Consider the following 11,467-nt stretch of genomic DNA (forward strand, 5'->3'; position numbering starts at 1 on the left):
AAGGCAGGCTCCAGTTTAGTCTCTTCTGTGTTCGCTGGGCCTAGCACCATGATTGGCACATGGAGGGCCCTGAATAATTATTTAGGGAATAAATGGTGGGATGTTTGCATGCCGGGGTCCCTGGACCCTTCAGACCACCGGCTTTCCTACCCTGTGCCCTGTGTCCTGATCTTCACACTTACCTGAGCTTGTCCTTTTTTCTGGTCCTCCCTTTTCACTTGCCACTGCCCTCACCATCTCCTTCTATCCATAGCCCTCCTCTCCCTCCACCTACCACGGGGGTCCTGGACTCTGACCCTTGCCCTCCTCCCTCCCCACAGAGGCTGGAGCACAAGCTGATCAGGAGCCGGGGCCACGGGCCTGAGAACACCCCAGACAGGGCCAAGGCCATGGCCCCACCACCGCCACCACTGGCTGCCAGCACCCCACTCTTGCATGGCGAGTTTGGCTCCTACCCATCCCGTGGCCCACGATATGCCCTTACCCTCACACCACAGGCCCTGCACATACAGCGGCTGCGCCCAAAGCCCGAGGCTCGGCCCCGGGGAGGCCTGGTCCCTCTGGCCGAGGTGTCAGGCTGCTGCACCCTGCGGAGCCGCAGCCCCTCGGACTCTGCAGCCTACTTCTGCATCTACACCTATCCTCGGGGCCGGCGCGGGGGCCGCCGCCGATCCACCCGCACCTTCCGGGCAGACGGGGCAGCCACCTATGAGGAGAACCGAGCTGAGGCCCAGCGCTGGGCCACCATCCTCATGTGTCTACTCCGAGGATTGCCACTGCCTGGGGACGGGGGTGAGGCACTGGGCAGCCACTCTCTCTGTCCTAGAGGCCACCTGGGTGTAATCTCCCTCTGGGCACCTCTGTCCTTTGTGCATTTGTCTGTGTGATGTTGTCTCTTTGGGTTCGTATTGAGTGAGACACGGATGGGCCTGGGCTATAGAAGGAACAAAAAGACAGACAGACAGACATGCGTTCTGGCTGCTGCTCCCTGGTGGGTCTGTTTCTGTGCCGTCCTTCCTCCTGCGGGTGGTGACCACCCATGAGTCAGGGACTCCCAGGCTGGTGAGAGCGGCAGATCAGAAATGAGCAGGCACCATCCTGAGGGGCAAGGGACAACACAGGCCCCCTGGGGCATCCAAAGAGCCCAAAGGTGCTATCTGATACAGCCTGTGGAGAAAGCTGCCTGTCAGAGAAGGCAGTTCCCCCACCCCAACCCCCGAGTCCTCCAGGGCTTCCCATCTGGTGAGTTTTCCTGTGGGCTCCCAGGGTCCTACTGGCTGCCTGAGGCCTTTAAGGGGTGGTGACATTGAGGGAACCCAACACAGTAAGCTGATCCGGGATAACAGGCGTCCACAGGTGTTCAGGTTCACAGCTTCTTTGTCCTCCCACATACTGATCCAGAGGGCACCTGGCTTCATTGAAGCCTTCTTTGTCTCAGCACCTGGGAGAGGGGTGGGGCTGCTATGCTTGGGCCCCGGCCAGGTGAGGTCTGGAGAGCAGGCTCCAGGTGCCAGCTGTCCCCAGTGCCACTGGGGGCCATTTGCAGGGTCTTTGTCCAGGCCGAGGGGCCCTGGTCTCTGGCCTCTGCCGACCCTGCCCTCTCTCTGCAGAGATCACCCCTGAGCTGCTGCCAAGGCCACCCCGGTTGCTCCTACTGGTCAATCCTTTTGGGGGGCGGGGTCTGGCCTGGCAGTGGTGTAAAAACCATGTGCTGCCCATGATCTCTGAAGCCGGGCTGTCCTTCAATCTCATACAGACAGGTAAGAGCTGCCAAGATGGGGGTTGGGGGGCCAGGGAAGAGGCCACCTGCTCATCTCCTGGTCGTCTTCTTCAGAACGACAGAACCACGCCCGGGAGCTGGTCCAGGGGCTGAGCCTGAGTGAGTGGGACGGTGTCGTTACCCTCTCGGGAGACGGGCTGATCTATGAGGTAAAGCTGGGATGGCCAGCCCTGAGCCCGGGGAGCTGAGAAGTGGGCTGGGGCCCAGGCAGCTGGTCTCCCTACCCCAGGTGCTGAATGGGCTCCTGGACCGCCCCGACTGGGAGGAGGCAGTGAAGATGCCCGTCGGGGTCCTCCCTTGCGGCTCAGGCAATGCACTGGCTGGAGCTGTGAACCAGCATGGCGGGTAGGTTGCCTGCTCCTGCCAGGGAGGCTGAAGGAACCTGGGGGGCGGGATGAGCCTTGATGGGGGCCACAGAGACCCCACAGCTTCTCCTCAGCCAAACCCACCATCAGTGCAGAAACCAGCCTGGCTGTGGGATGCCCTCACCCCTAGCCCTCACATTTTGGCCTGTGGTTTCCAGCTGTGTCTTTCATAGCTAGAACTGTGCCGACCCACAGAAAGCACTTGGTGGATGCTTGTAGAACATCTGGAGGCGGCAGCTTGGCTGCAGCAGGCTCAGGATCGTGGCCTCCCTGCTCGCATGCGAGTCTCACCGGCCCTGTTTGCTCTCTCCTGCCCCGTGTCCCTGTGCAGGTTTGAGCCAGCCCTGGGCCTGGACTTGCTGCTCAACTGCTCACTGCTGCTCTGCCGGGGCGGCAGCCACCCACTGGACCTCCTCTCTGTGACACTGGCCTCAGGTTCCCGCTGCTTTTCCTTCCTGTCCGTGGCCTGGGGCTTCATCTCAGATGTGGATATTCAGAGCGAGCGCTTCCGGGCCCTGGGCAGCGCCCGATTCACACTGGGCACAGTGCTGGGCCTCGCAACCCTGCACACCTACCGAGGACGCCTCTCCTACCTCCCTGCCGCTATGGAGCCAGCCTCGCCTGCTCCTGCCCACGGCCTGCCCCGGGCCAAGTCAGAGCTGGCTCTGACCCCAGAACCAGCCCCGCCTGTGGCCCACTCACCCTTGCATCGCTCTGTGTCTGACCTGCCCCTGCCCCTGCCCCAGACCGCCCTGGCCTCCCCTGGCTCGCCAGAGCCTCTGCCTGTGCTGTCCCTCAACGGTGGGGGCCCAGAGCTGGCTGGGGACTGGGGTGGGGCTGGGGATGCACCACTGTCCCCAGACCCACCGCTGCCTTCACCCCCCAGCTCTCCCAAGGCCCCTCCACTTTCACCCATTACTGAAAGGCCCCCAGAAATGCCAGCAGCTTCTGGGCTCCCACCTCCTGCACCTGGAGCCTCAGCCTGGGGCCCTCCCGACCATCTGCTGCCTCCGTTGGGCACCCCACTGCCCCCAGACTGGGTGACACTGGAGGAGGACTTTGTGCTCATGTTGGCCATTTCTCCCAGCCACCTGGGCGCTGACCTAGTGGCAGCTCCCCATGCGCGCTTTGATGATGGCCTGGTGCACCTGTTCTGGGTGCGCGGCGGCATTTCGCGGGCCATGCTACTGCGCCTCTTCCTGGCCATGGAGCGGGGTACCCACTTCAGCCTGGGCTGTCCACAGCTAGGCTACGCTGCGGCCCGTGCCTTCCGCCTGGAGCCCCTCACACCTCGCGGTGTGCTCACAGTGGACGGGGAGCTGGTGGAGTACGGGCCGCTGCAGGCACAGATACATCCGGGCCTCGGTACTCTGCTTACTGGGCCTCCTGGCTGCGCCGAACAAAAGCCCTGAACCCAACCAGCTCAGAACCTGCCAGGGGTGGGGCCTGAGCTAGGGGATGTGGCCTGGCTGCTAGAGGCGGGGCACAGACCCCAAGTGCAAGGGCCTCTCCCCTATCTCAGAACTGGGCCGCCCCGGGGAAGCCACCGGCGTTGCTCTGGAGGGTGGTCGGAGTCGCAGGCTGGTGCGGAGGGTAGTGCCTGACCTCTGAGGGCGGGTCCAGGCTCTCGCGGGGCGGGGCCCAGTTCCGACTCGCGTAAGAGGGCGGGCTACCCTACCGGCCGCCCAATGACGGACCTGGAATGTACGAGCTGGGAGAGGCCTTAGTGAACCGGCCAGTTAGGGCCGGGCCTCGCCCTACCCACTCTGGTGCCTCCACTTAACTGGCCGTTCAGCCCAGGAGGGGCAGGTTCCCCGGGGCCCAAGTTTGGATTTGCACTAATGCCCCTCCCCCGCAGGTGGGGGCGGGAACTTCATTTCACCCGTTCAGCGTCGGTTGTGCATCCCCGTTCCCCATCTCAAAAGCAATTGAAAAGGTCTATGCAATAAAGGTAGTCGCTTCATTCCCCTACCTACACCTCCGCCCCTGCATCCAGCTACCCTTTGGACTTCGGCCTGCCCGCCGGCTGCAACCACTGATCTGACCTTGATGGGGCAGGCTAGACGCCTCTTCCCCCACAACAGCTGGCTCTGGTGTTCTCAAGATTTATTCAGGATCGTGTTAACGGAGGCGGTGGGAGATTGGGGTCCCCGACATGCGCAGAGCACACACAGGACCCTCCCCGCCCCTCGCGAGGGAGGGGGAAGGCTCACTTTTTCTTAAAAAATATAAATGTATTTATCTCCATCATTACGTCCTGGGGGCACCCGGCTGGCCAGCCCGAGGCCACAGGGCGGAGAGGGGAGTCTGAGCAAAGCAGAGGAGGGGGGCTCGGCCAGGTGGGCGGGTGGCCTCACAGGGCCCCGTGCTGGGCCTGGTAGCGGGACAGCACCGCGCGGTAGTGAGACAGCTCCTGGCGCACGGCCACCACTTCCTGCCGCAGCAGGGCGTTCTCCTTCTCCAGGAAGGCCGCCCGCACCGATATCTGATTCTCCTTGAGCCGCCGAGCATCTCGAGACCGCTTAGCTGCCTCGTTGTTCTTGTACCGCCGGCTCCAGTACTTCTCATCCTAGGGGTGGAGAAGAGGCAGGGCACTGAAATCCGGTGAGGGCAAGAGCGTCTTCTAAGGCTCCCGGCCCGCTGGGGCTTGTGGCCTGCTCAGAAGTGGGGCCTGAGGGATACTGTTGGGATGGGAACCCAGGGTCTGTCCTCCCCCGGGCCCTGGTTTCTAAGGAGAACAGGCCCCTAACACAAACTACGGCATGAGAGAAATCCCCACCCCCAAGCAACTGGGTTTCAGGTCTCCATTGTGCAAAGCAGACCCCAGCCCTCCCCACTGGACAGCTCACTGCAGTAAGCTCCTGGTTACTAAGGATGCTTGTTCCTTAGCAACAGGGTCTGCAGGGTTATTCTAGGAGGGCCCCGCCCTACACATCACCTTTCCAGATCCTGATAAAGAAATCGTAGGCCCCCTAGTGATGGGATTTGGTGTCTCATAAGATTGTCCCAGAGCTGGGCCTCTTTTGACCTGGTTGCCAAGGCAACCTCATTCCTCCTCAGCAAACAAAAGATCTAAGCGATCCCAAAGATTGCAGGCAGTCTCTGACCTGCTGGTCTGGAAGTGAGGCCAGGAAACTGCCTCCTCCCCAGCAGAATCTGGTGGATTGAAGAGTTGAGCCTTAACAAAGGATCCCCCGAGGATCAAACCCATGGTCCCAAATCCTGGGGTCTGATTGATGAGACTGGTCCTTGAACCTGTGATCCTCCTCTCTCAGCCTCCCAAGTACTGGGATTACAGGAGTGTGGCACCATGCCTAGTAAGGCCACGATTTAGTAATGAGTACCACCCAGCTCAGAAAGATGCTTCCCTCAGCCCCCATTTTCTTTGGTTGGATCCAGAGTTGTTCTACCTCTGGGCTACACCCCCAACCCTCTTTATTTTTTATGTTTAAACAGGGTCTCACGAACTGATGCTGTTCCCAAACCTGGAATCCTCCTCCTGTCTGTCTCCCAAGTACTGGGGTTACCGGAATGTCCACCACACCCAGCTACAGCTCCCAGTTTTTTTTGTTTTGTTTTGTTTTGTTTTTGCGGAACTGGGGATGGAACCCAGGAACATTCTACCCCTGAGCTACAACTCCAGCCCCAGTTTCTTTTCTTTTTTCTTTCCCTTTTTTTTTTTTTTTTTTTGGTGGGTTTGGGGATGGAACCCAGGGGCATTCGACCTCCAAGCTACACCCCCTGCCCTACTTTTTATCCTTTATTTTGAAACTAGGTCTCACCGAGTTGCAGAGGGCTTCACTAAGTAGCTGAGGCTGTCCACGAACCACGATCCTCTGGTCTCAGCCTCCCAAATGCTGGGATTACAAGCGTGCGCCACCATGCTGGGCTTTTTTTTTTAATTCTTTATTTTGAAACAAGGTCTCACTGAGTTGCAGAGCCTAAGTAGCTGAGGCTGTCCTTGAAGCACGATCCTCCTCTCAGCCTCCCAAAAGCTGGGATTACAAGCCTGCGCCGCCACATCCAGCCATTTTTTTTTTTTGGGTCTGGGGATGGAACCCAGGGATATTCAACCTCCAAGCTACACCCCCTGCTCTGCTTTTTATTCTTTATTTTTGAAATGGGGTCTCACTAAGTTGTGGAGGGCCTAAGTAGCTGAGGCTGTCCGCGAACCTCCAGTCTCAGACTCCCAAATGCTGGGATTACAAGCGTGCGGCACCACGCCAGGCTGGCCATTTTTTTTTAAACCTAGTTTCTAGCCGGGTGTGGTGGTGCACACTTGTAATCCCAGCATTCAGAAGGTGTAGACGAGAGGACTTCAGTTTGCAGACAGCCTCAGCTACTTGGTGAGGCCCTCTGCAACTTAGTGAGACACTGTTTCAAAAGAAAGAATAAAAAATAGGTGGAAGTGTAGGTTGGAGGTTGAATGTCCCTGGGTTCTATCCCTAAACCCGCAAATAGATATATCCTAGTTCCTGCTTGCTAGAACACATCTACCACCTAGCAGCGGGGCCCTGCAGCAGAAGCGGCCACTGATCTAGATTGGGCTTCTAGGCCAGACCTAGTTGCTTTGAACGGGTGTGTCCCCCACACACCACCATGGCAATGACTTGAGAGAAGCCAAGACATCCTCTTGCTAGCAGAGACCACAGTGGTTAGAAAGATGCAGTCTAAGCCCAACCACTGCAAATCAGAGCATGGCCCTGGCACCAGTGAGAAGTCTGATCCCGCATCCTGCTGGGCGTGGTGGGCACGCTTGTAATCCCCGCACTTGGGAGGCCGAGACAGGAAGATCGCGCAGGTTCGAAGCCAGCCTCAGCTACTTAGTGAGGCTCTCAGCAACTTAGTGAGACCCTGTTTCCAAATAAAACATAAAAATAGGGCTGGGGGTGTAGCCCGGAGGTAGAAAGCCCCTGGGTTCCACCCCCAGTTCCACACACACACACACACACACAAACCCTGCATCCTTAGCAGCAGTGGCAGTCACTCTGCACGGTGCCCCAAATCAGAGTCAAAGGTCTAAGGAGAGACAGGCGGATGCCACAAGGGTGGCTGTCCTTGGCAACGGGCCCCCTGGACCTTGGGCCTTGTGCCACCTCAGGTGCAGGGTCTGAGTCATCAAAGACTCTCCCAGCCCACATAATCAGACCCAGTGCAACTGGCTGAGTGTGAGCCATGCAACCACACTGTCTTCCTAATCTCGTGCCCCAGCCCGGTTTGTACCCAGTGGCCAAAGAAAATTCATTTTTGGCAGCAGGCCAGGGGAGCACAAAAGCTCATCCCACGGAAAAACTCGGCTTTGCGCCTGTCCCCAGCCACGCCTGTGCCCCGTATCTGGTAGTCCTCACCTTCTGCTCCTCTGGCACCTGGATTTTCCTTGCCTTCTTCATGATTGGCTGGGGCTTAAGTTCCTCCTCTGAGAACCGGTGTCTCCGAGGGTCAAAGGTCTCATGGCCTGGAATGCTTGACAGGGCAAGATCTGCTGGGTCGGGTTCAAAAGTCATCAGCACCTCCACTGTGTCTGGATCTACAGGACTAGGTGTGTCCCGAGGGGTCAGGCCTTGGAGAGACAGAAAGTTATCACCTGAGTATGTATTTTGGGGAATGAACTTCCAGAAGCTACCCCATGCTCAGATATCTTTTTTTTTTCTTTTGCAATACTGGGGATGAAACCCAGAGGCACTTTACCTCCTAGCTACACCCCCAGCTCTATTTTTTATTTTGAAACAAGGGCTCACTAAATTGCACAGAGCCTATGTAGCTGAGGCTGGCCACAAACCTGTTATCCTCCCGTCTCAGCCTCTCCAGTACTGGGATTACAAGCATGCGCCGCCACGGCCGGCTTCAGATGTCTTACTCATCCCATGGCTACAAAGCCGGCCTGCCAGGCATCAACCTCAGGTATAATATAAAATAAAAACGTTCCAGCCAGGTGCAGTGGCACACACCTGTAATTCCTGTACTTGGGAGGCTGACACAGAAGGATCACAGGTTTGAGGCCAGTTTAAGCAATTTAGTGACACCGTCAGCAATTTATGGAGACTCTGCTTTTAAAAACAAGAAAACTAACTCGGTGTGGTGGCGCACGCTTGTAATCCCAGCATTCGGGAGGCTGAGACCGGAGGATCGCGGTTTGCGGACAGCCTCAGCTACTTAGTGAGACCTCTGCAACTCAGTGAGACCCGATTTCAAAATAAAGAATAAAAAATTGGGCAGGGGGTGTAGCTCGGAGGTCAAATGCCCCTGAGTTTCATCCCCAGACCCACAAAAATAAATAAATAAATAAATAAAAACAAGAAAACTGAGGTCCTCCATAAATGACTGTACCTAAGTCAGGGAGTGTCTTCTAAAACCTCAGGACTTTCAGATTCATTGTGAAGTAAGGTTCCTTCCATGGCCTGAATCCTAGTTACTGAATCCCTGATCAAAGCTTACACCCCTAGCTGTTCAGAGAAAAAAGGACTTCAAGTTGGACTCGTAACACAGCTCTTCCCTCCGAAGGGTTAGGGAAAAGAAGTGGAATCAGAGCTGAGGTTCCAGAAGGTTGGTTCCAGGGAAGGAACCTGTGCCTTTAAGGGAGAGAAAGCCGGGGCCAACTGAGGACACAGGTTCAGGGCAGCGTCACGTGCCGCCGCCTGCTCCTCTCCCCCCCCCCCAGCCACCGGCGCCCTCACGTTCCCGGCCCCGCCCCCGCGCGCGCGTGACTGCGCGTGCGCGAAGCTAGGAGGAGGGAGGGAGGACTCACGTGGCGCAGGAATGTGCGGCCCGAAGGAGGACCCTTGTTCTGCCCAGAGGTCGGGCCAGGGCCAGGTGAGCCTAGGAATCTCAGCCCTTCAGTTCACCCGAAAAGTGCCCGAAGGGCTTCTCGTTTCCGCTTGCTCTTTTCAGTCTTAGCTCCAACTTCTCACTCCAAGCACCCTAAACTCCCTCATCCCTGGGGAGCATCTGAGCACCGGACTGGTCTCCAGGCTCTCGAGCCCCTTACCACTGCGGGGCTCACAATTCTGAGATGTACAGGGGGCTCCACGGGGGGATCCAGAATCAAGATCTCGGGCCTTGCCGGGCTCTGGGACTCGGGATTGCTGCACCCCCAGTGTATGACCCAGGAAAATAGACAGCCAATCTCTTTACGTCCCAAAGGAAACGAAATTCTGTCCCCAACCCTCACCTTCTCCCATTTTAGAGGCTCTAGGAGTTCCAATCCTATTCTAGTTCCACAGATTCTGGGCCCAGTCCACTTCTCGGTAAATAACTTCGGTGTTCCGGGCTTTCAGTCCCGGCTCCAGGAGTATCCGGACCCTGGGTCAATGCGTCCCACAGGAAAATCCACACTATCTCATTAGAAAGACTTCCTAGAATTTGCGAGGGTCCCAAGCCCCTCCTTCCCTATGGATGCTGGAGACTCAGTCCCCGACCCATGAGGGGGTAAAGAGCCAGAACTCTTATCCACCAGGGGACCCAAAACTCCAGACCTCTGCCGGGATCCCACGCGCCCAGCGCCGAGGCCCCGCCCCCATCCAGGCCCCGCCCCGCCCGGGCCCCGCCCCTCGCCGCACCTGCGCGGTGGCCGCCGGCGGCCCCCAGGGCGGCGCGGGCGGGGGCGTGCCCCGGCGAGGAGCGCGGGGAGGCGGAGCCGCACGAGCCTGGCCCCGGGGAGGGCGCGGGCGTGCGCGCGGGCGACGGCGCCGGCGACGGGCCGCCGGGGGGCGGCGGGCTGGGCGGGAGCCCGTGCTCCAGCAGGAAGGCGTCCAGGTCCACGTACTCCACGTCCCCGAAGGGCAGCGTGCGCTCCCACAGCAGCGGCGCCAGCAGACCCGGGCCCGGCCCCGCCGCCGGGCGCGCCCGCGGGGACCCGCCGCTCCCCGCCGCCCCGGCCGGGGCATCTGCGGGGCCCGCGGTCTCCAGGCCCGGCCCCGGGACGCTGCTGGCGGGCGGGGCCGCTTTGCGCTCCTTTTCCTTCAGGAGACCTGCGGGCCAGGGAAAGGCGGGGTGGGATGGAGGTGGGGTGGAGGAAGGAGAGATGAGGGGACCCCACGTGGAGAGGGGAAGGTAACGAGACCCCCGCGGCGGAGACCCAGGGACAGACGAGAGGAGGAGCGCAGGGGAGAGACGGAGAGGGAGGACAAGGACTCAAAGGAGAGAACAGAGATAGGGGAGAAAGACCGCGAGGGAAAGCACAGACCCCCGGACGGAGGAGAGCGAGGGGACAGGGACCCAGGGAGGAGAGACACGAATACACAGAGACAGGGACCGAGACAAAAAGACAGCGACCCAGAGAAAGACAGATGGAAGTTCAGAGAGACGGGACCAGGAACGGGGTAGGTGGGGAGAAAAAAAATGACAGCTCTGTAATTCCTCTCTTAATTCCCCTGCCCACAGCACCCCTCCTCCCTTCCCCCACAATCTGTACGGGGTAGGAAGGGGCTCTATTCCTTGGGCACATTCCTCACCCCTGGATTCCATGTGACCCCGTGAGGCCCCGCCCAGGCCCGTGTCACCACCGTGTGAGCGTCCGACACACCCCCTCCCTTCTCCTGGGACCCCAGGGGTCCAAACTCCCAGGCCAAACGCGGGAGGGGGCTGGGAATTTAGACTCTTGGGTACTCCGCTGAACAGATTGAGAGGCTACACTTTTGGGTCCTGGACGCTGAAGGATTTGGAGGGCTAAATATTTGAGTAATTGAGTAGATAAAGGTTGGGTGAGATAGTCGCCCAGCATATATAAGGTGTCAGTAGGAAGCCCCCTCCCAGCACTTCAGGTCCTTAAGGGAGTGGGGCTAGAACTCACAGCTGGCTGGCTCTTTGGGCTTGCTGGTCCCCTGCAGAAGGCTCCGCAGCCCAAGCAGCGCTCCCCCGCCGGAGGAGACCCCGGCCGGGCCGCCCAGCAGCAGGGGGGCCGGGGTCCTGTCGCTCAGAGGCCGCGCCATCGCCCGGCACCTGCCCTCAGGTTCATGGGCTCATGGAGAGGCGAAGGGCTGGCCTGCCAGTCACCGACACACTCCCGTGATTAGGGCGAGTGCCTGCCTAGGGTCGGGTGAGCGCAGCTTGCAAGCCTCCAGTATCCAGAACGCTGCAAATCCTACGAGCGAAGGGGGTTTGCGGTCCTTGGTGCAGAAAACGTGCAATTCAAGAGGGTCCCGGGAGATCATACAATCTGGGCGAGCGGGTGACCAAATCGGGCCGTCGGCTTCTTGCAACCGAGGGTGCAAAGGGACACAGGCGATCCTTCTTAGAAGGTGGGCGAACCCGGCTCTTGCAAAATGTGCAGCTCTCGAAACCGAAGGCGCTTTGCAATCTGCACCAGGAGGTGTGCTCCGAGGGG

General features: G+C 59.2%; 2 protein-coding genes across 3 annotated transcripts; one reads left to right on the top strand and one right to left on the bottom strand.

Moving 5' to 3' along the window:
- Positions 1-281: 281 nt before the first annotated feature.
- Positions 282-3,557, top strand: SPHK2 (sphingosine kinase 2; the record flags this gene model as incomplete). Its single annotated transcript, XM_080704669.1, has 5 exons — positions 282-792; positions 1,611-1,760; positions 1,835-1,929; positions 2,010-2,125; positions 2,477-3,557. Exons 1-5 carry the CDS (start codon positions 390-392, stop codon positions 3,555-3,557), a joined length of 1,845 nt encoding a protein of 614 aa, XP_080560795.1. The 5' UTR covers positions 282-389.
- A 941-nt stretch (positions 3,558-4,498) lies between these two features.
- DBP (D-box binding PAR bZIP transcription factor) lies at positions 4,499-11,072 on the bottom strand (the record flags this gene model as incomplete). Of its 2 annotated transcripts, XM_080702094.1 has the most annotated exons (4): positions 4,499-4,714; positions 7,494-7,705; positions 9,702-10,112; positions 10,934-11,072. In XM_080702094.1, the coding sequence occupies 4 exons, from the start codon at positions 11,070-11,072 to the stop codon at positions 4,499-4,501; spliced, it is 978 nt and encodes a 325-aa protein (XP_080558220.1). The 2 variants fall into 2 exon arrangements, with proteins under 2 accessions (XP_080558220.1, XP_080558221.1); XM_080702095.1 differs by lacking the exon at positions 9,702-10,112.
- Positions 11,073-11,467: the final 395 nt, after the last annotated feature.

Source organism: Muscardinus avellanarius, assembly GCF_963383645.1.
Source record: "Muscardinus avellanarius genome assembly, chromosome: 10".
NCBI lineage: Eukaryota > Metazoa > Chordata > Mammalia > Rodentia > Gliridae > Muscardinus > Muscardinus avellanarius.